The following is a 27,569-nucleotide window of genomic DNA, read 5'->3' as shown; positions in this document are numbered from 1 at the left end:
CTCAAACAGAAAAAGTTATTTTGCCTTAAAATATTGAGAAATTCTTTTACAGTTTTTACATCCTTATTGATATTGAACTTATTATTTACATCTCCGCCCACACCACTGTATAATTAGGCTACTGAGATGAAAATAACAATAGACCATCCAACTTATCTAAAAATACATCAGCATCACCAGAGGGAGAATGAACACAATAATTAATTTATGTCTCTCCATAATAACCGCAGAGGCTTCAAAATGTAACTCAACATAAAAAATTTTCCCTAAGTTTAGGACTAAAATTGTTTTTTTTTTTACAAAAATAACAGTGCCTCCCCTTATACGTTCTTCTCTACAAAAAGCGCAACACAGTAATATCCATCTGGAAAAGATTTCATAACTTCATTTTGGTTGAGCCGGTGCTCGTACAAGCAAATAAAATCAACTTCATTTACCCTGGTTAAAAAACTTTCTAAAATAATTTTTCCCATTTAATCCCTGTATATTTAAAAATAAAATACCCCCGCCGCAGCAAACCTGCAGACTAAGCGAATTTCCATTTCCCTGAATGGATTTACACTAAAATGTCTCCTTAAAATTATCACATTTATTCCCTATTTAAATAGAATCAGTTTAAAACATACTTAGGTTTGCTGCAACAGGGAGGGTAAAAGTGTTTTTTATGTAAAATGTTAATAGTTAGTAAGAAATAAAAACATTTTCCAAATTTGGGCAAAATATGTTTATAAACAAGCAAACTACAACAGTTTACTTATTCTCCATAAGAATAACATGGGAATTTTAAATTTACAATTTTTTGGAATTTTCTCCGTAACCATTAGGCGCATTATAACGCTTCAATATACTAAATTATTTGTTTTTTTAAGCTCTACAAAATAGTTTCGAAAGAAATTGCAAAATTTTATGTTTTTTGGGTCAAAAATGGGAAAAACCCATTTTTACCCCATAACAGCCCCCATAAACCCCCGTTCCCATGGTCCGATCATGCTGGTTTGCGAACTCGTTCGAATAAACGTAGGTTTACACGTTTGTACCAAATTTCATCAAAATCGGATCATTTTTGCTCGAGTTATCGCGCTAACGGACACACACACACACATATATATATATATATATATAAGAAAAGTAAAACCAAATGTAATCTCTCCATAGACGAAGTAGGTGCTATAAAATCGTTGAGATCTGATGATTCAATCATGATTCTACCAGCAGATAAAGGTGTATTCAATATGGATAATGGGTATAATGTTAAAAATACTTATGATTTCATTGAAAGAATAAAAGATATAGACATTCCAGAGAACTCTTTACTGATCTCATTTGATGTTTGTAACATGTACACAAATATCCCAACAAAGGAAACATTAAATATTCTAAGAAAAGAACTAATTGGGAAAAATATATTAAACAAAAAAGAAATTGAAGATATTATTCAGCTTACACAATTGACACTGAAACAAAACTATTTCAGCTACAATTCCTCTTTCTATTTGCAAGAAGATGGTGTACCAATGGGTTCCCCTCTATCTGGAATAATGGCAGATATATTCATGAAAGAAATGGAAACTACCAAAATAATGAATGATTGTAACCCATTTAAAGATAAAATCCAATACTGGTACAGATATGTAGACGATATAATTTGTTTATTCAAAGGAAATGAAAATGAAGCTAATAATCTACTAAAATATATTAATAACCTATCTCCAAAAATACAATTTACAGGAGAGGTTCAAAAAGAACAAATAAATTTTCTAGATATTACAATCTCAAAAAATAACAACAGACATACATTTAACATATTTAGAAAACCTACGACCACAGACATCATTATTCCATACTATTCTAATCATCCTTGGAGTCATAAAATCGCTACTTTCCATTCACTTATCCACAGACTTATTAATATTCCCTTGAATAAAGAAAATTTCAAAAAAGAGAAAAATACCATTAAATACTTAGCAGAGAAAAATGGCTACAGGGCAAAAATGATAGACAATATGATAAAGAATAAATTGAAAAACAAATTACAAAAGCAAAATAAAACAACGGAAAATGAAGAGAAAAAGAAATATATATGTATACCTTATAACAAATATATGACTAAAGCAGTAAGAAATACGTTTAAAAATTCGGATATAAGGGTAAGTTACAGAACTAAGAACAATATTTTCCAATTAATCAATAAAAAAATCAAACACACAGAAGATAATGAAGACGAAAAGTACAACAAATCAGGAATCTATAAGATAAACTGTAGTGACTGTAGCAAGTATTATATAGGTCAAACATCTCGAACTTTTAAAACAAGATTCAAGGAACATCTACAAGCATTGAAATCAAAAAATCAGACATCAATGAAGTCGAACTTCGCCGACCATATAATGAACACAGACCACAGTTATAAAAACATGAAAGACAATCTAACTATTTTAGAATTTGAAAAAGAACGTGAGAAACTTAATGTGAAAGAAGAGCTAAATATTTATATACACAACAAAAAGGACCCCAACAACATACTCAACACAATGATTCCAAAATTAAACCAACCTATCTACGATAAAATTGAAAAACTAAGGAAAGAAAGAAAAACATTCATATAGTATAATGAAAAAAATTAATACCAAAATGTATTAAGATTTAGTTAACATATTTTATTATTTTTACATATGATTATATTTTTAATTTTGTTAGTTTAAAGAATGAGGTTATGGTAAAAATGACTTGACAATGGACTTAGTTCCGAAACATGTCGTCATGAAAAATAAAATAATTACTAAAAGGGTACTTTGTTATATATGTTTTAATTTTATTATATTAGTAGCCCTAAAAATGCAAGAAAATAATAATGAAATGGCTAACAACCAAAAGATAATTCATACCATTAAATACCTCAAACTCAAATCTGAAAAATTGAAAGAAGACATCACATTTAACAAAATTTGTATTTCCGAAAATATAATTCCAAATTACGTTCAGTTGAAAACCAAATCAAACACTCAAGCTGCAAGAAAAACATTGGAAACAGCAAGAAAAATATGGGTTAAGGAAGAGATCAATTACTTATATTCAAAACTTCATCAAGTTAATGAATCAATTAAATCATCTTACGAAGAAGCTAAGAATTTGTTCCATGAAGAAAGCATTGATGAAATGAATCACTACATAACAGAATGGATCAAACCATTAATAGATAGTAAAAAAGAAATACAGAAGAAAAAGATCAATAAACTTATTGAACTTCAAAAAGGTAAATTTAAAAAAATCAACCTTATTCATGATAACCAATTCAACAATGCAGTTCAAAACCTTACTAACATTCAATTTACACAAGAAGAAACTAATTTATTAGGTAAGTCTTTAAAATGTAATCTTTCTTTAGATCATAAGAACAGAAGCATAGAAAATGATCTAATTGATATGGAGGTAGCCATAAGAAAAACAGATACGCAAATCAGAGATCCAATCAGATTTAGTTTTACACACGAACTAAACAAAACTAAAAAGAATATATCTAACCCAAATACACTAAAAGAAACCAATAAAGAATTACATCTTATCAAATCTATTTCTAATAAATTAAAAGATGATAATTCAATGATAACAAAAGCGGATAAAAGTAATGCTGTTGTAATAATCAACAGAAATGATTATGAAACAAAAGTAGACACTTTTTTGAAAGATAACAAATTTAAAGTCCTAACCAAAGATCCAACCATTGAATATTCAAAAACAATTAATAGTAAAATAATGAAATGTAAAAGTCTAACGAAACTAGAACAAAACATGCTAAAATCAAATAACTCAAAAGCCCCAATACTAAGAGGACAACCAAAAACGCACAAAACTAATATACCTATCCGACCTGTAGTAAATTTTCAAAATGCTCCTTCCTATAAACTATCAAAATTTTTGGACAACAAAATAAAAAATAGTATCAATATGGATAATGGGTATAATGTTAAAAATACTTATGATTTCATTGAAAGAATAAAAGATATAGACATTCCAGAGAACTCTTTACTGATCTCATTTGATGTTTGTAACATGTACACAAATATCCCAACAAAGGAAACATTAAATATTCTAAGAAAAGAACTAATTGGGAAAAATATATTAAACAAAAAAGAAATTGAAGATATTATTCAGCTTACACAATTGACACTGAAACAAAACTATTTCAGCTACAATTCCTCTTTCTATTTGCAAGAAGATGGTGTACCAATGGGTTCCCCTCTATCTGGAATAATGGCAGATATATTCATGAAAGAAATGGAAACTACCAAAATAATGAATGATTGTAACCCATTTAAAGATAAAATCCAATACTGGTACAGATATGTAGACGATATAATTTGTTTATTCAAAGGAAATGAAAATGAAGCTAATAATCTACTAAAATATATTAATAACCTATCTCCAAAAATACAATTTACAGGAGAGGTTCAAAAAGAACAAATAAATTTTCTAGATATTACAATCTCAAAAAATAACAACAGACATACATTTAACATATTTAGAAAACCTACGACCACAGACATCATTATTCCATACTATTCTAATCATCCTTGGAGTCATAAAATCGCTACTTTCCATTCACTTATCCACAGACTTATTAATATTCCCTTGAATAAAGAAAATTTCAAAAAAGAGAAAAATACCATTAAATACTTAGCAGAGAAAAATGGCTACAGGGCAAAAATGATAGACAATATGATAAAGAATAAATTGAAAAACAAATTACAAAAGCAAAATAAAACAACGGAAAATGAAGAGAAAAAGAAATATATATGTATACCTTATAACAAATATATGACTAAAGCAGTAAGAAATACGTTTAAAAATTCGGATATAAGGGTAAGTTACAGAACTAAGAACAATATTTTCCAATTAATCAATAAAAAAATCAAACACACAGAAGATAATGAAGACGAAAAGTACAACAAATCAGGAATCTATAAGATAAACTGTAGTGACTGTAGCAAGTATTATATAGGTCAAACATCTCGAACTTTTAAAACAAGATTCAAGGAACATCTACAAGCATTGAAATCAAAAAATCAGACATCAATGAAGTCGAACTTCGCCGACCATATAATGAACACAGACCACAGTTATAAAAACATGAAAGACAATCTAACTATTTTAGAATTTGAAAAAGAACGTGAGAAACTTAATGTGAAAGAAGAGCTAAATATTTATATACACAACAAAAAGGACCCCAACAACATACTCAACACAATGATTCCAAAATTAAACCAACCTATCTACGATAAAATTGAAAAACTAAGGAAAGAAAGAAAAACATTCATATAGTATAATGAAAAAAATTAATACCAAAATGTATTAAGATTTAGTTAACATATTTTATTATTTTTACATATGATTATATTTTTAATTTTGTTAGTTTAAAGAATGAGGTTATGGTAAAAATGACTTGACAATGGACTTAGTTCCGAAACATGTCGTCATGAAAAATAAAATAATTACTAAAAGGGTACTTTGTTATATATGTTTTAATTTTATTTAATATATATATATATATATATATGTGAATTTGAACGGATGGTGTTTTTGACCTCTAGGGACCTCAAAACGAAAAAAAAAATCGGTCCCGGGTCCAGGTCTTACCGTGAGTACTACGGTAAAACCAAGCCGAGTAAGTATTTTATTTATTTTACTATTGTAAGTATTTCATAACAAAACTATTTTTGGCCGATTACACTTTGAAAGTAAACAATTGCAAATTATTAATCAGCTGACTCATAAACCAACAATGCTAACTGAAGTAAAATTCAATTGAGGAGAACCAGTTTCAAAATGAGCTTTTGGCTTGTTTCCAAGTCTCTAAAACACTATAAGGAAGCCAATTACGGTTATACCTAAATAAAATTAACGAATAATAAATTATCTATGAGTCAGAATTTCCCTAAAAGTGGATATTGATTTGAATTACAATGTGGAAAGTAGTTTTAACCCAATTCTCTGAATATAGCTCTGTATATAAATTACTGTGTGTACAAAACTATGGGTGTAATTTGCTGTAGGTTTTCCTTCGGTTGAATTGAAGACACCGGCAATTTCATCTACGGTTGGTTTACTATATCTACGAAATCGGAATTTATGCTGTCTACGAACCTAAGTTACAATTCAAAATTCATTGCTTCCTTCTTTTGCAATTATTTATCATGAAGCTCTTTTGTAAACATAAATATAGGCCATTATATGTCTCCGATAAAATTAAAGCTAGTCTTAATCTCATTTACATAACTAACATACATGTAGATACTACTTATCAAGTAATAAGCAACTATTTTCTTTGGAACTTTGTTAAATTTCGGTGGCCATTGAGGTGTCAATAACGTATAGTTGACCTTAAGAGTGGTCTTAATTATTGTGTGACGGCAGCAAATCAGAGATTGAAATACATATCTGATATGGAGTTTTAAATCAAAAGGGCAAATTTCCTGGAAAGTCTTTCTATGTGGTTAAAAATAAGGTAATAAAGCCAAATCAGAATGACATTAATGTGGCAATACATATAAAATATTATTTACAATAAATTAAATAATATATATTGAAATTTAAATTAAATACAATACGAAACATATTTAAATTTAAATAAACATTTTCTTTTAATATTTCCTAAAAATTTCAGCTTTATTCCTCATTATGCCAAATCTCTACTACAGAGTACACTAAGCCTCAGATAAAGAGCGGTGTGGCTGATAGCTGGTAGAGCACGTGTTAGGTTCAACAGTTACTTATTTGCTGTAAAAATAATTTGGTGACGGGGTTTTACAAAATACCATTGAAAAGAATAAATTAGAGTCAAACGTTCATTTTATTGTTGTTAATCACGTTTAATCACAGATGGATTGCATTGTTACTGCTCCAAGTGTTCAGTACTGGTTGTTGTCGTTGTTCTGGTTCTGGTTCTTGTTGTAGACAGTGACAGTCTGGAAGAAGATGTTCTTAGCCTGCTGGAAGTTCTGAGGCTGGACCTGACGGTCGAAGGGGAAGCCCTGGGGACGGTTGTCGTTGGGCTGGTTCTGGTACTGGTTGTTGTCTTGGTTGTTGTTGGGCTGGTACTGGTTGACAGCAACGACGAAGACGTACTGCTGGCCATTCTGGGAGCCCTTGGGGAGAATCAGGTTCTGGGGCAGAGTGTATTGTTGCTGCTGCTGCTGGGTCTGGTTGTAGTAGTTCTGACCCTGGTTGAACAGAGCGCGAGTGCTGGGCTGTTGCTGGACGAACCTGGTGGACTGCTGAGAGTTACGCTGGATCTGGTTCTGGCCGTTCTTCACTAAAAACAAAACAACCGAGGTTTAGTTTCTCACAGTATTAAGAGTTGTTACAGTTTTGTTAAACAACGTAAAAAAGGAAGTCAATTTGTCTTTGTCTGTACAAGTTCGCCAAGATTGACGCCGATGATTGTCGCTTTAGTTTTAACTTCCGAAACTGTAATTCTCTATTAAGGAAACGATAAACATTTTACGATAATGAGAAAAAACCAAGAAAAAGATAATTCAGTATTACAATAAAGTTGATTCTATTAATGCGTAGGGTTTAATCTTTGACTATTAATACAACTTCTGTATCCAATAGTCAATGGTTTAATCTTAATTTAAATTAGTTTATTAAATGCTTTTCTCTAAGTGAGTTATGAAACTTACGCTGGGCGACGAAGCGGTCGATCTCAACGAAGTTCTGTCTAGCCTGCTCCAGAGTGTACTGGTTGCCCTGTGCGTCGTACTGGGGTCCGATGAAGACTCGCACGACGGCGTCAGTGTCCTGCTGGCTGTTGACCTGGATCTGGTAGTTGAAGGGCTTGTTGTTAAGTTGTTGCTGCTGAGCCTTGAATTGGTAGCTCTCGGCCTGCTCTCCCTGTTGGTAGTTGATAGCGTTGTACAGGTCAACCTCGTTGTTGTCGAAATAGGTAACCAGCTGGTCAACGTTCACAGCCTTGACCTCAACACCGTTGAAGTTGATCTGCTCCTGCTTGTAGGATTGCAGTTGGTTCTTGAAGTTCTGGAAGTAGTTGACGATGCGAGCGATGACCTGGTAGAAGACGGGATCCCTCAGGGCGGCAGAGTTGGTCTCAACAGCACCGGGAGCGTTCTAGAATTAAATTTTGGTTCTTATAGTAGATAAATAAAAAGCACAAAAAAGCTATTTTTACTCAATGCCATGGCTATGGAATATTTTTTCAGCCCACATTAGCATACGCAAAATAACAAATAGTTGTAATGAAAATTATTTTACCTGGTACTTGTTGTTGGGGTCAACAATGCTTCCGACCACCTTCCTGAAGACGTCAAAGTATCCGTAAAGGCCATTGTTAGCAGCGTAGTACTGGTTGTTGACAGAGTTCTCGTTGGCCTGCACAATGTTACCCAAGATAGCAACTCCATTCTCAGCATTCAGAGCCTGTTTACCACCCTGGTTCTGTAAATAAAAAATATAATCAGAAAATTGTTTGGTATTTTAATATAACATAACACACAAAAAATACTTATCCATAGAATATTATACTTTTCTTACGTTCACAGAAATATGCAAAGAAATGAGCCCTCAAACAATTGGATACATAATTCTTTGACCGTTCTTTACATTTATTTTTTGTTGGTGTTGGCCTATAGGACAAGCACTTACATTGAGGCTTTGATTAAATTACTTAAGCAATTTTTAAACATGATTCTTATATAAAATTTAGATGGACATTTTTTAGCCATTGTTAAGTTAACCCACAGTTCAATATTATTAGAATACAAAATAAAAGCAGTATAGAGTACATACGTTCTTGACCTGCTGGCTGTCGACGGCGTCAGCGATGCGCCTGTCGATGTTCTGCAGCTGCTGAAGGTAGTTGTTGTTGGCATTGTTGATGTTAGCGTTGTTCTGGCGGGCGGGCACGGCCTGTCCGTTGTGGTACTGCAGCTGGGGGTTGTAGCCGGGTTGAACGTTCTTGTTGAACTGGAAGGGCTGTACGTTAGGCAGGTCGTTGGCGTACCTCTCCAGGTTGTAACGAGCAAGAACCTGTTGCAGGTAGTAGTAGAAGTTCTCGCCTTGGTTGGCGTTCTGGTTCTTCTGGTTGTACTTCTGCTGGTTGAACCATGTGGGGTTGTAGATCTGCTGGTTGGCGAACTGCTGGTTCAGGTTGATGTCCTCGCTGAAGTAAGCGACGCGACCCTCTTGGTTCTGCTGTTGCTGGTTCTGGTACTGGTTAGCCTGGTTCTCGTTGTCGTAGTTCTGGTTGTTCTGGTTCTGGTTGTTGAACAGCTGTTGGAACTGGTTCTGGTTACCCTGCTGCTGCTGTTGCTGCTGTTGCTGTTGCTGCTGTTGCTTCTGTTGCTGGTTCTGGACGTAGTTGTTGGTGTTGTTAGACTGGACGGTGGCTTGCTTCTGACCTTGCTGCTTGTTGTTCTGGGCCTGCTGGATAGCCTGAGCGTTGACGAACAAGTTAGGGTAGACCTCGGACTGAGGAGGCAGAGGAATGTTCTGGGTGTCTTGACGCTTGACGATGGCGACGCTCAGAGCGTAGACGAACTGTCCCTCGTTGACGCGGTCACGGGCCCAGCAAGCGGCCTGGTAGAAGGTGTCGAAGTCCTTGGCGAAGTAGAAGACGTCGAACAGCTGGATGGCCTGTTGGAGCTGGTTGGGGTTGTTGTAGTTGAACACTTGTCCACGGGGCAACAGACCCTGCTTGTATGCATTCTGGAACTGCTTTACGGCGTAGGCGTTCTGAAACCAAGTGGCATACATCAGTATCAGTAATGATATATTGCACTGAGCTGTTTTATAAACAACCGAATACTATATAATGTCCTTAGTTTATGCTTGCTGTATATAATAATATGTATATAAGTAAATATATATGTTCAAAATAGTATATGTGTTTTGGGTTAAGGTGCACTCATTCAAAATTGTTTTAATTTTTTGGTATTTCTTCATACATGGCATTTTGCTACACTCATTTTTTTTTTTACTTCAAAAATTAGTTAGGTATATAAGTTTGAATCATTTCTGTTATCTGTAAAAAGTAAATAGACATTTTGCTAACCCATTATTTTTAAACTTAAACAAATAATTACGTATGAAAAGTTAAACTATTTTTACTATCTGAAAAATTAAATACCTCAAGTTGTGTTAGTAATGTAAGAAGTGAACTATGAACTATGCATGTTTTTATGTTGGACTCCCCTTAAAAAGTATTAAAGTGTTAAGCATTTTGATGCATTAACTTTTCCTTGAAGCCTACATTTTGTATTCTTTCTAGAAATAAATCATTCTAATTCTCATTCTTTCATTGGAGTACAAAAATCAGTAAAAATAATATATAAAAATCAATTGCAGTTGCCTCTTATATAAACAGTATTTTTTTGAAATTTTTATCCAATTTATGGTATCAAAATAATCAAATGTAGGTATCACAATTGCCGTTAATGAACTATGTTTACTTTTAAAGCTATAACCGTGTACATGTTACGAATTTTCTACAATAATAGCAAATAAATTCTTTGCTCATGTATAAAAATAAAATATTAAAAAATTGGAATTACAGTTTAGCATTACACTTACGTTGAAGTTCTGGGCGTTGAAGTTGAAGTGGTTGCCGATCTGCTGCTGTTCCTGGTTGTAGTTGGGCTGCTGAACATTGACGAACAGCTTGTACAGGTTCTGTTGCTTTTGGTCGTCATTTTGGTTGCCTGAAACATTGAGTTATAAATAACACCTTCTTTTTGTTGTGTTTTGATAAGTTATTTAATTCTGTAAAACCTAAATACCTAATTATTAAAGTAATTTGTTGCAAATAAAATTATTATCTAAATATAGCAATAATTGTCGCCCTTAAAAAAGAATCAACATTGAAAATTAATAATGAACTAAATGAGAACCGTTAAAATTAGCGGTTACTTTTTAGGTTTAGAGCAAAATAATTTAACTATCAATCCATAACAAATAACTCTATTTTTAGAACAATTTGGGTTCTTCGTGATTTAGCAGCGTACTTTAGGTACGTTTAACTAAAATGAAAGTTGGTATTCACTCAATGTTCATAGATCAAAACGTATAGGATAACGTAATTGAAATTGAGTAAATGTATCTCATATAAAGTTCCATACAATAAATTATCAAATTTATGTTTTTTATTGAATAATTCAATATCTTGAACTATACTGATTCAATTGATCAATATATCAAACGAAAGCCTTTATGTTTTGTGGTATTTTTAGATCAAGTCATATAAAATATCTAAAACAAAAATGAAGTTGCGTATCATTGATTGCAGATTCCTAAAATATTATATTTATTGTTGATTCGTTATACAGCAGCTTGCCTCAGGTATGTCCCATCTTAAAAACGAATAACTCAAATGAGTATAAACTAGTATTGCACTGAAGGTTCTTAGACCAAAACATATAGGATAATGTAATTGGAACTGGTGAAAAACAACTTTAATTGAAATAAGAATTCAAAATAAAATAAAATTTGTGTTTTTTTGGTCGAGTAATAAGAAGATAAATGCATGATGCTTGATGACAAATTTGTGCTAGCTTACCTTTAATTTAAGACCGGAATTATGAAAATAATCCTGGTAGAAGAGCCAAAAGTACCTTAAAAGGAAAACCCTAATTTAACTCCCATAAGAAATGTACAGGGAAGAGGTTGCTTTTGTGCATAGCTTGAAATATACGTCAGATAAATAATGAATGTCGATGCTTGAGGGCGAATCCCCAAATTTTTAAATATGAATGATAAACAATAATCTTTACATCGTCTTTTCATCGATTGAGATTAATCTTTAATAGTTGATTAAATCTTATCATTTTGTTGTGGTTAAAATGGTGAAAGCTAAAACTTTCACGTAGCTTCCGTTATGACTAAAAATAATTATTGCATGTATAAACTTGAATAACCTTATTATGTAATTATTAAATCTTGTTAATAATTGTATTATGTGTGTTTATTTACAGACGCACAGGTATGAAACTGAAGTAAGAAATAAGTAAGCAGTGCCCTTTACAAAATTACCTTTGAAAGAATTGTACGGCAATAGATTTAAAAACAATATAAAAAGTACAATATATTAGGCCTATATAAGAGTAAATCAAACGTACAATATAAAGGTAAAATAGTGAAATCAACTATCAGTCCTTAGATCTATTCAATTGAAAATAAATGTGTTTTATGTTAAATATGACTCATAGGTTGTTCATTTAGAAAAATCAAAAGCTTCATATAACTCGAATGCCTAAAATTTGGTTGCCTAGAATTTGCGATTTATCTTGCTTGTACTGAGATATCGTATTTGCTTAATTATTTATAACATACGTCAAGTTTATCAACAAATTGTTTTGGATCGCAAAACTGGAAGAGATCAATGTATTAAACCGTTAACATATGATTTTTGCCTCTTCCAACTAGGTGTTATCCCCCAAATTAGTCCAGCCCTATTTGTCAGTAAAATTTATTGACATTTTCTTAAGTCAGCAATCATTTTTATAGTCAAACAAGATGAATCCGATTAGCTATGTGTGTACTCTTATAGCAGAACAGTGTTTTGTCTGTTCGTTCTTATTCAAATATGCATCATGTTAATTGCCATTAATGTATGTATTACCAAAATGGTATCTACCGTGTGAATAAATATATAAATATGAAAACTAATTCCTTCAAAAAAAATGTATGCAAATGTTTCCTTACTCCCAGTACAATTAATAAAAGAAATATATTTAACATGCTGGCCAGAGAAGCTTTTTGACTAATCATATTAATTAGAAACGACACTACTTTTGATAGTTTCGATTTGTATTTTATCTAATTAATCTTTCAATGTGCTTACCGTTGTATGCGGCAGCGGAGGCGAGCGCCAATCCACACAGAAGCAGGGCTGTGACCTTCATGGTGAACAGTGCCTACCTCTCGGCAGCAGCAGCTACTTATAGTGCTCTTTATCAGTCTTAGTACTCCTCTGTGACCTCCGACACGAAGATAAGTACTGGTAAGATATAATGCATATTGCCAAAATTTCCATTTGAAAAGTTCATTGTTATCAATCTACAAGCTACACAAAGATTTCATCACTAAAATAATTAAATTTTTTGATTCGTATTTGGACAGATAGAGTGACATTTCTAACTAATATAAATTTCAAAAATATATTTTTAAGTACTGTATTATTTAAAGTACCAGAGGACCGTGCATTGTTAGTTGGCGTTTAATTTGTTGAGAAAGTTAACAATATAAAAACATCCATATTTATGATTTTTAACAACATTAGCTTTACCAGTAATCACAGATAAAAAGTTTCTTATATCAGCATTTTAAAACAGCATTCCAACAGAAATAGTTTGTGAAATGGTTGTCTTATTCCTACATCAAAAAACTATATTGTCGAGGAAATTAGCTATATTTTAAAGTAATATTTATAATTATTATTCTTTTAGGTGTATTGTGATGGATTAAAAGTATTTTTTGACACTTGGTCGTTAGATTTGAACTTATAACAAATCTTAAAAAAATAATATAGTGACCCTGTTGGTCACCCTCATAACTTTTTAATGCTTTTGAATATCATAAACCATTGACTATTGAAATAGTCAAAGATAAAACCAACTTAGCAGTTGAAACAGCTGACAAAATTGTTTAATTCCTTTTACTGCTCATAAGGTTAACATGGGAAACTATAGAGCCACTGGGGCAGATCCCGAAAGAATTTTAAGGTAAGAATATGTTATATGTCAATCGGAAATGTGAGCAATCATCATACTAAATTTCAAACCAATCCGACCAGTAGTTAGCGTGTGATTAAACTTCAAACAAACAAAAAATACACAGACTTTCACATTTATAATATTAGTACAGTATGATGATATATGTAAATATATGATAAACATATCTCTGGGTCTCATTTCATTCCGATTAGTCAGGGGGAAATGGTGGAACAACAAAATGAGCAGGAAACCCATTATTAAAGTTCTATTTATAGACATCATTAATTTGTATGTGGGGTTTTGAATTAAATTATTTTATTTTTTTATTTACAACTTCCCTTAATCTCAATTTATTTGATCTTATTCACTTCAGTAACATTGTGAAAAATTAAGAATATACTTTGGTCATATGGCAGCAAAGCTGTTGGTTTTAATACGTGCGTTGTGGGTCTAAGGCCCCCTTTTCTCCATAGGTAGTAAATAGTATATTTCAGTGGGAGAGATAGTGGCTCTTTGTGGTGCCTCACTTGGAAATACAATTAAGTACCAATAAGACACGTTCTATAAGTGCGATGAACAACTATTTTCATCATACTGTGGAAATAGCCTTCTAATCGTTGCAAAATTAGATCACATAATTTGAGGTAATAGAATCTCTTCATCAGTATTTACATTTCTGTTAGTTCCATTCATAACTTAAATATTGTGCCATAAGCAGCGTCTTCATAATAAGGGTTTCAAATACTCGTATTAAACACTATTTATAATGCTTTATAAACAAATGTTAAGGTTGAACCAAAAAATTAACAGAAAAATTTACCTTATGTTTTTTTCTGTCCCTTATTTGAAGTTAGCCGACAACGATGATTTTGCGGACGATTTGGGGAACTAAAAACTCCTGTTTTGTGGACAGTATAAAGAAAATAAGTTTTTAGTCCTTAGGGAGTAAAAGTTGAATTATATTGTAAGCAATCGCATTATTGAAAGTATATATTGTTTGTTTATCAGTTAGAGATTATTGTTGCCTTCTTTTTAATAAGTCAACATGTCGATGGTATAGTTACACTTACGTAATCGAAATCGAATACTGTAAATAATTGAACCACTTAAAAAATAGCTAGTTTTTGTTAGCAAAATTGAAAACAAGCCGGAAGTCGTTTGAGAGGCTATCTTTACATAAAAATCGTTTTGTTATGTGACTTAGTGTTTCTAATGGTGCAATAATATAACGAAAGTATACTCATTGCATGGGCAAAAAGTTTCTTTTCATCCCTCACTAATTTTCCAACATCGGCATTGCATCGATCGTAAACTTGAGCTCGGGTCGAAAAGGTACGCCCAAATGGTAAAACTATTGCTTTAGGTTTCTATTGATTGATTAGAACACGCCCGATGGCTTAACAAATTTTGAAGGGTTTTGTCATTTTAACATTGTATGTTATTTAACCTTACTTAGCTCAGCGTGTGTTGACTGCTTCGCCCCAGGGGCTTTCTGTGTTAATCCTATATAATGATATTTGCTCATTGTACGTTGTTTATTTAATGTACTTGAACTTTCACGTGTATTTCCTTATTTGTTACAGTGTTATATAGGTACTGTCCTAAAAATAATACACCGTTTGTTGTAAAATGTCGTTAGTGCCATTTGTTTAGTTTGTTTTGATGCTTCCTAAAATTTAAAAATTAATTTTTTTGTGGATTTAAGATTAAGATATGGTTATGTAACTTACTTCTCTAACTTCTTTTGATTCTTGTAAGATTTTAGTGAAAATAATATATTTATTATTAAATTAGTAAGTTTGATACTTTCAGAAAGTAATTTGATGATATTGATAATAATGATGGGGACGATTTGTAATATAATTAATAATATTGTAATTTATAATTAGTGATACACCAGTTATCACATAACTTGGTTAAAATAAGAGAAAACATTACAAATTCAATTAAATCTCTTGCACACAATGAAAGTTTAATTTACGTACAAGCATTCAGTACGAGGTACGAGTTCATGTATCTTGATCCATAGTTCAACTAGTAGGTTTACTACAAAGTATGCAATCAGCTTATATTGAATTTTCACGCAAAAAATATAAATATATACATGGTATAGGCTGTAAGTTATTGTTTTATAAAATAATATAACATTCTCTATAATTTATTGACAACGTTTTTAAAGACTAGCAGTGAACCTCGCGATACCCGTGTCAAAGTACAATGGGAATTATAAAATTATTAGTGGGAGGAATATTTTATACTATCCAAAACCTACTTCTATATTAAATTAAAAAACACCCCTGAATTATGTACACTTCTGTAAGGGCTTGTGTCTATAATTTTAGTAAAATTTACAAAAATATGGAATAATTTTTCTATATCTATTTATTATTCTATTTATTTATTCTATTTTTCTATCCGCGGTATACAGCTTAAGTTTTTTGATTCATACCTGAGAGAGAGAACTCAATTCGTTGATGCAGGAGGCAAGGTGTCAAGCTGCTTGAAAGTTAGCTCAGGTGTGCCACAAGGCTCGATTATAGGCCCCCTTCTTTTTATCACAGTCATCAATGACCTACCAGCCAATATTAAAAGATCCTCTACCATCATGTTTGCGGACGACACCAATTTTTTGAGTGTTCATCCCAACTTTTATGATCTCATGTCAGTAACTGAGCTCACAACTGATTCAGCTTATATGTGGTTTAATGCTAATAGCCTTTGTCTTAATAAGAATAAAACTCAAAACCTATTGTGTAGTCTTAAAAACATTCCAGTAGAGTCACAAGATGTAAACAATGAAAATGTAATTACAGTTTTAGGAATAAAAATTGATAAATGTTTAAGCTGGTCTCCTCAGATAGATTTGGTTTGTGCAAGATTGTCCAGAGTAATCTGTTTGCTTAGAAATCTTATGGGTGTTGTACCTGAAACCTACATAAGGGTAGCCTACTTTGCATTTTTCCAATCCATAATTAGCTACGGCTTGATTCTTTGGGGAAACAGTAGTCACATAAGTGAAGTGTTAATACTCCAAAAGAAGGTAGTTAGAATAATAAACAAAGCTCCAATTGAAGAGCATTGCAAGCCATTGTTCATAAGAAGTAGAATATTGACTGTGATTAATCTGTACATATTTATGTGTTTACTTAGGGTTAAGAAAAATACTAGTTCCCATGTTTATAGGTTTAATATCCATTCACACAACACACGTAATCAGTTCCTATTAGACGTGCCTTATTGTAGGTTAAGTAAATGTAAAAATAGTTACCATGTTATTTCATTAAGATTATTTAATAAGCTTAGCATCAATGCCAAAGAATTGGACCTTAAGTCATTTAAAAAAAGAGCTCAGGATTGGTTACTTTTAAATCCTTTTTATGACTTAGAAGAATATTTTAAGGTTGACGAAGTTAACTTTTAATGTCCTCACATTTCCACATTATTTTTTATTTGTAAGCATATGTATTAGTATAGCCTATTTTGACTTGTTTTTAGGCTTGTTTTGTTTTGCCTAAAAATAGGCTGTTTATGTAATAGCTGAATTTTCTTGACTTTTGTCTATTGCATTTGTTGTAAATGTTGAAGGACAATAAAACGTTTCTGATTTCTGATTTCTGATATAGCATATTCCAGACCAATTACTATCACGCACTTCCATAGTTAATTCATAAAGCAATAAAACAGCCTAGAATATTCCAGATCGTTTTAGAAAGCCATGAAATACTTCATACAATTTAATGTTTTGACGTACACGCATATTATAGGCCTACAGCACTTTGTCAAAAAAGTGTTATCTTCATTATTTAAACAATTTGATATAGCTTAGGACGATGAAAACATCGTACTAAGCTATATCAAATTGTGTTGTTAATGAAGATAAAAATAAGAAGAGGTCATTCACAGGGAGGTGGTATACACAGGTACACTGCAAGTTTTAGTAATTCCAACTACCCTCCTACCATCATGCCGATGTAAAACCTCATTTTCATCCGGCACTTGATTTCAGTTATGTGCGAAATTCAATCGGGTTTTTAGAGGGCTGTTCTAGGGGGAGTAATTTCCTAATTATCGATAAATTTAAGTCCCATAAAAAGTTAGAGTTAAAGAGTATTGTTGCGAAGTGGGTGTGTAATAGATACGGCAACCATATAAAGGCCGCTGCAAGGCTGTCTGCCACAATGAAGTCAAGTAATGAAAATTATGTTTGTAATTTAGTTCCTTAACTATGTATTTCTTAATATTGGACATTAAGAAGAGTTCTATGATTGTATAACTATTTTTATAATTTTATAACCATTTCGATCTTTTGTGGTTTTTCTTAGTATATGTTTAATTTGAAAAAAAAACACTTTTTATAAACTTAATAAAGCTTGACTGTTAAAGTAACAGTATGTTTTCGTATGTTATAATATGAAATCAATTACAACATATATAATAATTTTCAGTTCTAGTTCAACGTTTAAGAGCCGGTTTGAAATAACGTTTGGGGGAACTTTGAAAATATCTCGTTCTTCTTAAAAGAACAATATTAAATATATATACGGATTTATTATATAACAGATCATTACAGAAGATTTTTTTCGACAATGCAGCTATTGAATAAGGTCCAATACCCCAGATCTTTAGATTCTGGGGTGTTTTTAGCGAGTTATTAATAAGATCTGCTGAATTGTTACTATGGAGAAACTTGGACCTGAATTTAGTCTATTAGCCATTAGCAAAATACCTACTTATTCCAATCGTGTTACTCATTCCTTATAAGATATCGTCGTATCCAGTTCCTGTATTTATTAAGGGTCTATACAAATTTGTAAGATAGTATTATTTATGTATACAGACAAATCGAAGCAAATACATACCCATTGGTATATCAAGAATTGAAAATTGTGACAAATTTGACACAAATTTTAACAATAAGATATTTTGACTCTACAATATTTATGCAAAACGTATGTATATGCGTTTGATTTTATATGGTGATAAGATTACACTTTGTCCAATATACTGTTTACTTTTTGAATTGAAACTCATTTTTTTATCCTTGATGTTTTCATAATCATATTAGTTTTGTCTGCCGTTTAATGCTAAATTAATTATTTACAACTTTTTTATAGTATAGATATCGTTTCTTTAATATTTTAAAAGACTATTGATAAGGCACAACAATATTTCTAAAGTGTATAACGGCTGATTTTGGTGTTGCTAATGATTTATTGTGAGTGAAGATTGAAGGATTTGTGATTTAATTTAAAGAAGATTGAACAAAAGTAGTCATTTAAATTTAATAATTTGTAGTTTTGCAACTTCAAGATAGAAATTTAAAATTGCAAAAATAAAGAAAAAGATATGTAAATAAGGGAGTTGAAGGTAAATCGTGTGTGTGAAAATGTTATTTGAAAACTTTCTAAGATTTCCACATACCAGCCTAAACAAGATTTAAAATTAATCAAAACCAAAATAGGGGTTTCCACAACTTACCAGATTAAAAAGCCATAAATGTTTCTATAAAGGCCATAAACGTTGAATTTTGTTTCTAAAAGCTTTGGCGGATGTGCAACTATTTTATAGAACATGTCCAGTTCAAAATATTTCTATTTCTTGTCCTCTTTTTTTTGCAAAGCACGGGTACAATAGCTAGTACTGTATATTTTAAAATATAACAAAACATTTTTTTCCAATAATACAAAATGTCCAATAGTAGGTTTTAGAATAAATAATCCTAAAGGTTATAAAAATGTTAAAGGTCTTGATAATTGAGTGACAATTCAATTGATATGATAAAAACCAGACATCTGTGGACATTAGCACTGTCTGTAAAAAGTTTGATAGCTTGTTAACCCTAGATACACCATTACATCTTCCGTAAATTAGACTGTGGTTATCCGACTGATAACGCAGTAAAAAATACATATGTTTAGTGTATTCGTACAAGACTAACAGATATGTTTATTTCATCATATATTTTCATTAGTTTATTGCAATACTAGACACTTTAATGAAATATATTATTTCTTTTTACAATTTGGATTATTATACTAATAATTGAAACATATGGTACATATATTTCAGTTCTTTAAACTAAATAACTACTCAATAGGTAGTTCAAATGTTTTGTCCACGCATTATGTTATAGTTAGTTGTTTACGTTGTGAAAACTGATTATAAAATAAGTACTATAAAATAATGAGGCGTTCATCATCTACTTCATCGTTTGTTACAAATATTGTACACTGAGGCTTCCAATACTGCGAATACAGTAGTTCACGAAAAAGATCAAATCATATTCGTGAATAATATCGATGCAACGCATGGCAAACAATAATAATTATTGAAATACAGGTTATTGCGTTTGCTCTTTATTCTGTAAATTAGCCAGCCTCACTCAGGTTACATAGCTGTTTTTCCTCCTTCTACAGGAAAATAAGGGAAGAAATTAGAACTCTTAAACTAATACTATATTTTTACATGCATAAAATGAAAATATGTTTATTTATATATATAATATTTGTATGGAGCCAATAATTGCCGTATAGGTCAGACAATCCATAATTCAAATGCATACTTTGGCTAAATTACTGTATTGTATCTTGCAACTTTGTATCCTTAGTCCGTGGAACGTATAGTAAAAGAGAAACTTTTGAAGAAATTAAGCAACAATTGGCACCACGCAAATTATCACCAGCTGTGTTAGGGAGAAACGGGACTCGAAAACTACAATAGCTACGATTTAATAATTCGCGGGCGAAAGTAACTCGCGGCACAACGCCAAGGACAATTCACCATAATAGTTTAACGAGTCGTAGCAGGACATCTGCGGCGGCAGAAAGTGCGACATAGCGACACAGATGGCGTACAAGGTGACCCGACGTGCGTCACGTAATGTGGCGTATTATCGCTAAACGTCCGAAAACCGAGATCTACTATAAAGTAGAGCTACCTGGCTCTCGGATACAGTAGCAGTAGCACCGACCAGAGATGAGGGTGAAGATGTCAGGAGCTGCTGTGGTGGCGGCGCTACTGGTAGTGTTACTGGGGGCGGCGCCGGCGGCGACAGAGGAGCCTGCGGTAGTTCATGAGGACAACGGTCTGGGCACTGATAACACCCTCCTGGATATGAAGGTATGTTTGATTTTGTGTGCAGTTTTTGTCATTTTTATCGTATCTTATACGAAAGCAGAATGAAATTCGCCCCGGATTAAGGACTCTTTTTCTTCACCTTCAAGCTATGTACAGAGGTAGTTGAGCCCAAAATTATGACTCAGACTATGCCACCGGCTCCATGTACAGCACACATAACAATATAGACTCTTGGATTGACTAGTCTTCCATCACTCTGGATTGATTTTCCTCTTATAATTGACTTTATAGGTGAACATAATTTTATTTCTAAAAAAAAGAAACATGCATCTCCCCTTTTAATTAATAGTAATACTATTGTATAGACTTATTGGAAGATAATTAAATTTTACAATTTGTTACACGTATAGACCAAGAGTTTTATTGAAAAAATATTATATTGATATTTTTATAAAATAATCCCATAATGTGGTATACAGGGTTGGGCAAATGTGTGGATAACCCTAGTTAACTTTTAATGGGTGACACCAGGAAAACTAAACTCCACATACCTTCATAAAAAATAAAACTGCACTTTTTGGACGGCATCCCAATTTTTCCCGGGACCCCAAAATGGAGTATTTTGGGGGAAGCTCAACAATTTTAAATGTAAAGCCCCATTAAAAGTTAACTAGGGGTATCCACACATTTGCCCCAACCCTGTATATAAAATAATATACTAGTTGTTCTCACCACACTCCGCAAAGGGGAGAGAATATTAAGAGAACAATGTGGGTCTCTAAATCTACTGTAAAAAACAATTTCACACACTTACCATGGATATTTCAGGTAAATAATTATCATACTTATTGCTTATTTTAATGAAAATATCTTATGTAGTTTGCGTTTAAGTGTTGGCACAATGAAAAGATTAACTCAGGGAAAAGGTAAACTAAAAAAATTCATGCGGTTGATAGATGTGTGGCTTATGATTTTCTCAAAAGTTCTTGATCCTCATTAATGTTCTGCATCTTAATTAATCTCATTAATGTTCTACGTTCTACAGACGGGGATCTCGTAGTCAGTTGAAACCTTATTATATTCAGAGCAGCAATTAGTTTGCATATCGCAAGTTTGTATTTTTACAGATATGTAGGCAAATCTATTATACACATAACCGTCGTAAACCCAACATCCGACAGTTTTAAGGCTAACTAAAGGCCTTGAAATTAAATTTCAGGCGGGTATCCATTGATTTAGTAGTCTATATATCAATCGATGTTCAATGATTAAACTAAAACAGTGGATACTGGTAAAAAGTAATTAAATTCGCCTTATCCAACAGATCAGCCGAATTGGTATTGATATGATGGAATGGTATATTCAATGAAGTAGGCTACTAAAGACGATTTCCAAACGTGAGATGATGTACAATAACAGGCTAAAAGCTGATGATATGTAAACAACGTACAGCGCAAATAACGCATGACTATGACACGGCCGAAGCCCCTTAAGAACCAAATTTAAAATAGACTTTTTGATATCATAAATCATAGAATCAAGGATAAATAAATTATGTGTCACAATATCCCTGTAAATATTTGTTAGTGTAAGTACATTTTCTTTGATTGTTATTTTAAATTACAGTATATGATTTCTTCCCGAGTGAGAACATGGCTAAATCAATATACAATTTGTCTTTGAGTGGCTTTTCTGTATTAGAATAAGCTAGTCCGATCCGGAAGTAGAGTTAAGCTTAGGTAGTTTTGAATCACCTTGTCTTTTTGGTGAACAATGTTATAGGTAGGCCTATATCAAGGTGCTGGAGGTTAACCTTCGGTTTAATTAAAGACGCCGGCGATTTTATCTACAGTTAGTTGTATCCACGAAAACCCATATTAATGTAATCTACGAATCTAAGCTTCGATTTATTATATCAGTCGTGCACAACCGTTTCTTCTGAAGCTCATAACAACTTGGGGGAGGGGGGGTTAGGGAATTTTTTATAAAACTTTGGCAAGTCTTAACTATATCTTACGTTTAAAATTATTATTCATTGTGCATTTGGCAGATTTCGATTACATTTTAAGGGTCAATAGGAAAGGTCTTCATCCTTTAGTCAGTCGTAGCTAATCAGAGATTGGATTATAACCCCCGACATTGATCTCATTGTATTGCCATCTTGCTCTTGCACAAATATACCATATTACTCATAAATCTATTCACTGGATTGGTTGTTACAGTTAAATTCATAACTTCTTGATCAGCATCGTACGTGTACATTACATGAAAGTACAAAAATACGTCAAAATTAACACTTGTAATGATATATTTACAAACTATTTACTCACTAGAAGGTAAATACATTGTACAAAGATTGTGAGTGGTGATCGTTTTAGTTTGGACACTCCTCCATTTATTAAATCATTACCATCTTTTATATGTATTTACCGTCTTATGAGTAAACAGTAAGTGTAAATATGTTATTTCAAGTGATATTTGACATGTTTGTACTTTCAAATGAATAAATAAATGAGTTGTTAAACAATAGGGTCGATATTCATGATTGCCTGAAAAGAAGCAAAATCATTGCACTGTTATGTTGACTTATGTTTTGAAAAATTTTTGAGCTCCATTCAAACCATGGGTTTAGTTATTTCTTGGCTCAAAACATGTAGACCTAGATACGTCATGACAAGGTGATGTGAAAATGATTATAAGCATTTCTTCTCGAATAGAGACGCCTGTATTGTATGCACTGCTGTCGTCCATTCTCCCCCTATTATGTGGTTTATACGTATCTCATCTATAATGTATATTATTAGACTTCTCAATAGTGGTTACAATATATTTCCATCTACTTTTACATGGACTGCTTTTGTACGTTTTCTCACACTGACATTCCAGTGAACGATTCCTTACCTTTGTGAGCTTCCTCTGTGTCTATAGTATACGAATTCCTTGAAGAGAAAAGATTTATCCAGAACACATTTAATAAGCATATACGTTAAAAACTAGACTACCCTTGAAATGTAAATACAAAATTATTCAAAAATAAAACTTAACAATTTACATTCAAAATCACCTTGAACTATAAAATATTAATTTCAAAATTATAAACCACAGAGAACACAGAGAAGTAACGAAAATGCTTCTACAACGTTATCCCTGATTTATTATAGTATGTATACATTGCATAGTTGACTGCCAAATAAATAAGTAATCCAATCCAAATGTTAATATTTTGTACTAGCTTAGAGAAATTTCACAATCACCTCTAATGAAGTAAACAAAAGTCAGCTGTTCGCTTTATATACAATTTTTTGTCACAGTTGATTAGAAAAAAATTCTACTATATTTCCCGCTGTCATGGAACAAAGATTTTTAATTTGAGCCCTCTCCCACGTTTCTACGACTTACCAGATACCCACAATTTTTACACAAATTATTGTCTTACGTAATAAAATATATAGATGGTTTGTTCAAAAAATATTTCACTCAAATGTGTTAAATCTTGCATAGCTCAAAGAAACATTTAGGTCCCAGAGAGAGTATTTTCGACAAAATTGATGTACACGTATAGTAATTAATTTTTGGGATACATAGTGAAACATTACACATTTTATGAAAATATAATTAAATTGAATATGACTGTGACTGTAAGAAAGGCGAAACACCAACGTTAACTAAGTTGTAACTGTGATGTGTTAGTACCTAAAGTAACTCTACCTATAACTGGGCTATCCATACACTTTCCTAACCCTGTTCCTAATTGAATTAAGTCAGCTGAAATAAATTCTTATTCAACTATGACCAGAGTTTGCAAGAGCAGTGCGCGGCCAAGCAGCTGTTGTCTTGTCTGAAGCTGTCCATGTTCCGCGGGGTGGAGCGTCTGTCTCGTCGCCCCCAGGTGGAGCTCCTCCCTGGGCTGACGGTGACCGGTGACATGACGTCACTACAGGACCTGTCTCGTGACGTCACCAGTGGTCAGCTGGACGAGGAGGTGCTGACGAGGTCTCTCACCCGCTACCTCAGCTCGCTGAGTCTCACAGTCCGAGTGCTAGACGGCGGGGTGCTCAAGAGGATCAGAGAGATGTGCGAGGTCTTCACACTAGCGCCAGACAACAACTCAGTCACAGGTAACTACATAGAGGTTTGTTAATCAACCACACCTATGAATCAACATCAATGATCCACCTACATCTTGAATTTATTGGCACCAGGTTAAGACTGGGCTAAGACCAAGCTCAGCACTCAACGATGTTTGTTTCAAAGTGGCTGGACCCAACTAAATAGATGTACATAGGGTTGATTTAATAGATAATCCAATATTTGTTTCTTAATGGTACAATGTGACACAAGACACCAATCGTCCAATTTTCTCTCCAGTTGTCTAAGTGAACATAGCTCGTACTAAATATGCTTCTTGCCACGGGAGGACTACAGGCAACTCAAATAGAACTGGCGGTTGATTAATACCAGCTAGCCTATTTAAAAACATTACCTTCACCCGCCAGTTATATTGCTTTGAGTATAGTTCATTTAGTCAATCAGTAGTTATGAAAATCAGGTAGCTTATAAAATTGATATTTTTTTGCAAAATCAAACTTCCATTAATATTTTAAAATTTACTCAGTCAGGTGTATTGTTTGAAGCAAAGTTAAATTTCAGATAAGATAAATATCTTTTTGATAGCATTTTAAGTGATAATGCTATCATAAAGATATATAATACTTTTTCCTACACGATTACACTATATTACACTCGTACTAAATTAATATAGATAACAATAAATACACAATACATAAGATGTAACACTGACAATAAGCTAAATATATGTAGCCAAATAAGCTATACTTCTTCTATAAAACGAGATCCTAAACGGTTGATTGATGGGAATATGAAAAATAATACTCATTTCACAATAAGCTATCTTTCGATTTCACATCACTAGTTAAAAGTATGTTGAAGTAGTTAAAAGTATTGCAATGCAAATGCTTCTCTGTTGTTGGCCAAATTAAAACACAATTTAAAATTCTAAAACTTAAACACAGGAAGGGAATATATACAACACAATACATATGGTATAAACAGTCGGTAAATTTTTGTTACTTTTAAATAATCTTCATGTATCATCATTGTTTTATAGGACGAAGGAAGCGATTTGGCTCGCACATGATGATGGCTGGATTGATGTCCGGTGGGTCAATGATGGCTCTAGCGATGTCAGCCATAGCGATGATGGCCGGCAAGGCCCTGATGATGTCGCTGCTGTCTCTGATGATGACCGGTATGATGTCCATGGGGAAGGGCGGTGGTGGAGGTGGTGAGAAGACCACGTATGAGATCATCCATGGAGGTCACGACATCAAGCACCGCAGCATGGATCCTGCAACAGCAGGGGACTCTACTGGGATGTACCCTTACTTTGTTCCTCAGCCTCTACGTCGCAACCTGCTTATCCCCCTCAACAGGCGGAGGCGTTAGTCTCAACTTGTTATATATATATATATATATATATATATATATATATATATGTATTTGTTTGTTTATTTATTTATTTATTTATATTCTCTAAGCTACTTAGCAAATATAAGACTGTATTTATGTGATATAAATTAAAATAGTTTACTAGCTTGTTCAACATAAAATTTATATTTCCGTTACTCTTCCTTCGACATAAAATTAAAAATTGTCACAACCAAACTTTACTAACATGTACGAGATTAATCAAATTGAGTTTAGTAGCATTAGTTTGACTAAGCACGTACATGAAAGTAAGCTTATGGCGAAATCAAAATACAAAGATTTTTCCCACATACATCCCGAAGATAAGTTTGGAGGGAAAGCTACACATTCTATAATTTATTACAGTAGCCTATGTAAGCTTACGTTAGGTATATTAATAAAATATGTAAATACTAACAAACACCTATTTCACTCTCAATGTGATACTAAAATCACATTATTGAAATCGATTATGATTTGTATCAATGGTATATTTTACTGTGTCAGTGATGCGTGTTTATTTACAGCGATTTTTAATTACTATAAATGACAGTGTTATGAACAAAATGTTGTATAGATAGCAACAGTACGTGAGCATAATAACAATTAACCATTTTGTTCATTTACTACATAATTTAGACTGTATCTTATCACATCATTGTCTACAATAAAAACTAAAATCTGTTAAAAAACATGCATATGTATGTTTTTATTTTTTAACCTCTCAAACAAATTAAACTTAAAATCTTTTCCTTGAGTGAATGTATTTTTAGCTTTTTAATACAAATACGGGTAACTCTAACCGTGAAATGCTTATCAGCGTAAATCATCCTACCACTAACGTGAACCTAATGTTATTATTTAGTTATTTAACTATAAATATAATGTTCTGTGAATTTTATTTTGTTTAATACTTTAGATCTTTTTAGTAATAGCTAGATGTTTCACCAGATCCCGTAAAATTGTTTTAATAAGGACATCTTGGGTGAAACTAGGTGTAGATGTGATTAATCTTCGAACTGTTAATAAATTATGGTCCAGGTAAAAAAACACATAATATTAGCCAGCAACAAAGCTATCATCTCCTTCATTTAGCAGTCATCCTACAATACTCGTTAACCTTAAAATATGCCACTGGGTTTAGTGGCGTTGTATTACCCTAATCTAAAGTTAATCAGTATAGGGTTTGAAATAATATGGGTTTTTAAACGTTAGTCAGGGCAAGGGAAAAAATGCAACTCTGGTTCATCTTGTTGGAATGCTAGTGAACCTTTATTACAACAG

General features: G+C 32.5%; 2 protein-coding genes across 2 annotated transcripts; one reads left to right on the top strand and one right to left on the bottom strand.

Moving 5' to 3' along the window:
- Nucleotides 1-6,828: 6,828 nt before the first annotated feature.
- Nucleotides 6,829-12,958, bottom strand: LOC129004104 (arylphorin subunit alpha-like). Its single transcript, XM_054432513.1, has 6 exons — nucleotides 12,851-12,958; nucleotides 10,585-10,712; nucleotides 8,803-9,747; nucleotides 8,269-8,451; nucleotides 7,680-8,124; nucleotides 6,829-7,309 (listed from the first exon to the last, which is right to left on the bottom strand). The coding sequence occupies exons 1-6, from the start codon at nucleotides 12,909-12,911 to the stop codon at nucleotides 6,906-6,908; spliced, it is 2,166 nt and encodes a 721-aa protein (XP_054288488.1). The 5' UTR covers nucleotides 12,912-12,958; the 3' UTR covers nucleotides 6,829-6,905.
- Nucleotides 12,959-20,696: 7,738 nt separating this feature from the next.
- Nucleotides 20,697-26,264, top strand: LOC128994593 (uncharacterized). Its single transcript, XM_054419256.1, has 3 exons — nucleotides 20,697-20,840; nucleotides 24,595-24,916; nucleotides 25,927-26,264. Exons 1-3 carry the CDS (start codon nucleotides 20,697-20,699, stop codon nucleotides 26,262-26,264), a joined length of 804 nt encoding a protein of 267 aa, XP_054275231.1.
- Nucleotides 26,265-27,569: the final 1,305 nt, after the last annotated feature.

The sequence above is a fragment of the Macrosteles quadrilineatus genome, unplaced genomic scaffold (genome assembly GCF_028750875.1).
Source record: "Macrosteles quadrilineatus isolate MER2022 unplaced genomic scaffold, UCM_ALF_1.0 Scaffold_1__1_contigs__length_201487025, whole genome shotgun sequence".
In the NCBI taxonomy this organism is placed as follows: domain Eukaryota; kingdom Metazoa; phylum Arthropoda; class Insecta; order Hemiptera; family Cicadellidae; genus Macrosteles; species Macrosteles quadrilineatus.
This window is presented reverse-complemented; position numbering and strand designations above follow the sequence as displayed.

What these genes read in the sequence shown, in the direction of transcription:
- LOC129004104 (XM_054432513.1), bottom strand. Translation starts at nt 12,911, where the DNA reads ATGAAGGTCACAGCCCTGCTTCTGTGTGGATTGGCGCTCGCCTCCGCT. An exon ending in CTCCGCTGCCGCATACAACG is followed by an intron (nt 10,713 to 12,850) that starts GTAAGCACATTG and finishes TCAATGTTTCAG; the next exon opens with GCAACCAAAATGACGACCAA. An exon ending in CGACCGCTTCGTCGCCCAGC is followed by an intron (nt 7,310 to 7,679) that starts GTAAGTTTCATA and finishes TTTTGTTTTTAG; the next exon opens with TGAAGAACGGCCAGAACCAG.
- LOC128994593 (XM_054419256.1), top strand. Translation starts at nt 20,697, where the DNA reads ATGAGGGTGAAGATGTCAGGAGCTGCTGTGGTGGCGGCGCTACTGGTA. An exon ending in ACACCCTCCTGGATATGAAG is followed by an intron (nt 20,841 to 24,594) that starts GTATGTTTGATT and finishes AACTATGACCAG; the next exon opens with AGTTTGCAAGAGCAGTGCGC. An exon ending in AGACAACAACTCAGTCACAG is followed by an intron (nt 24,917 to 25,926) that starts GTAACTACATAG and finishes ATTGTTTTATAG; the next exon opens with GACGAAGGAAGCGATTTGGC.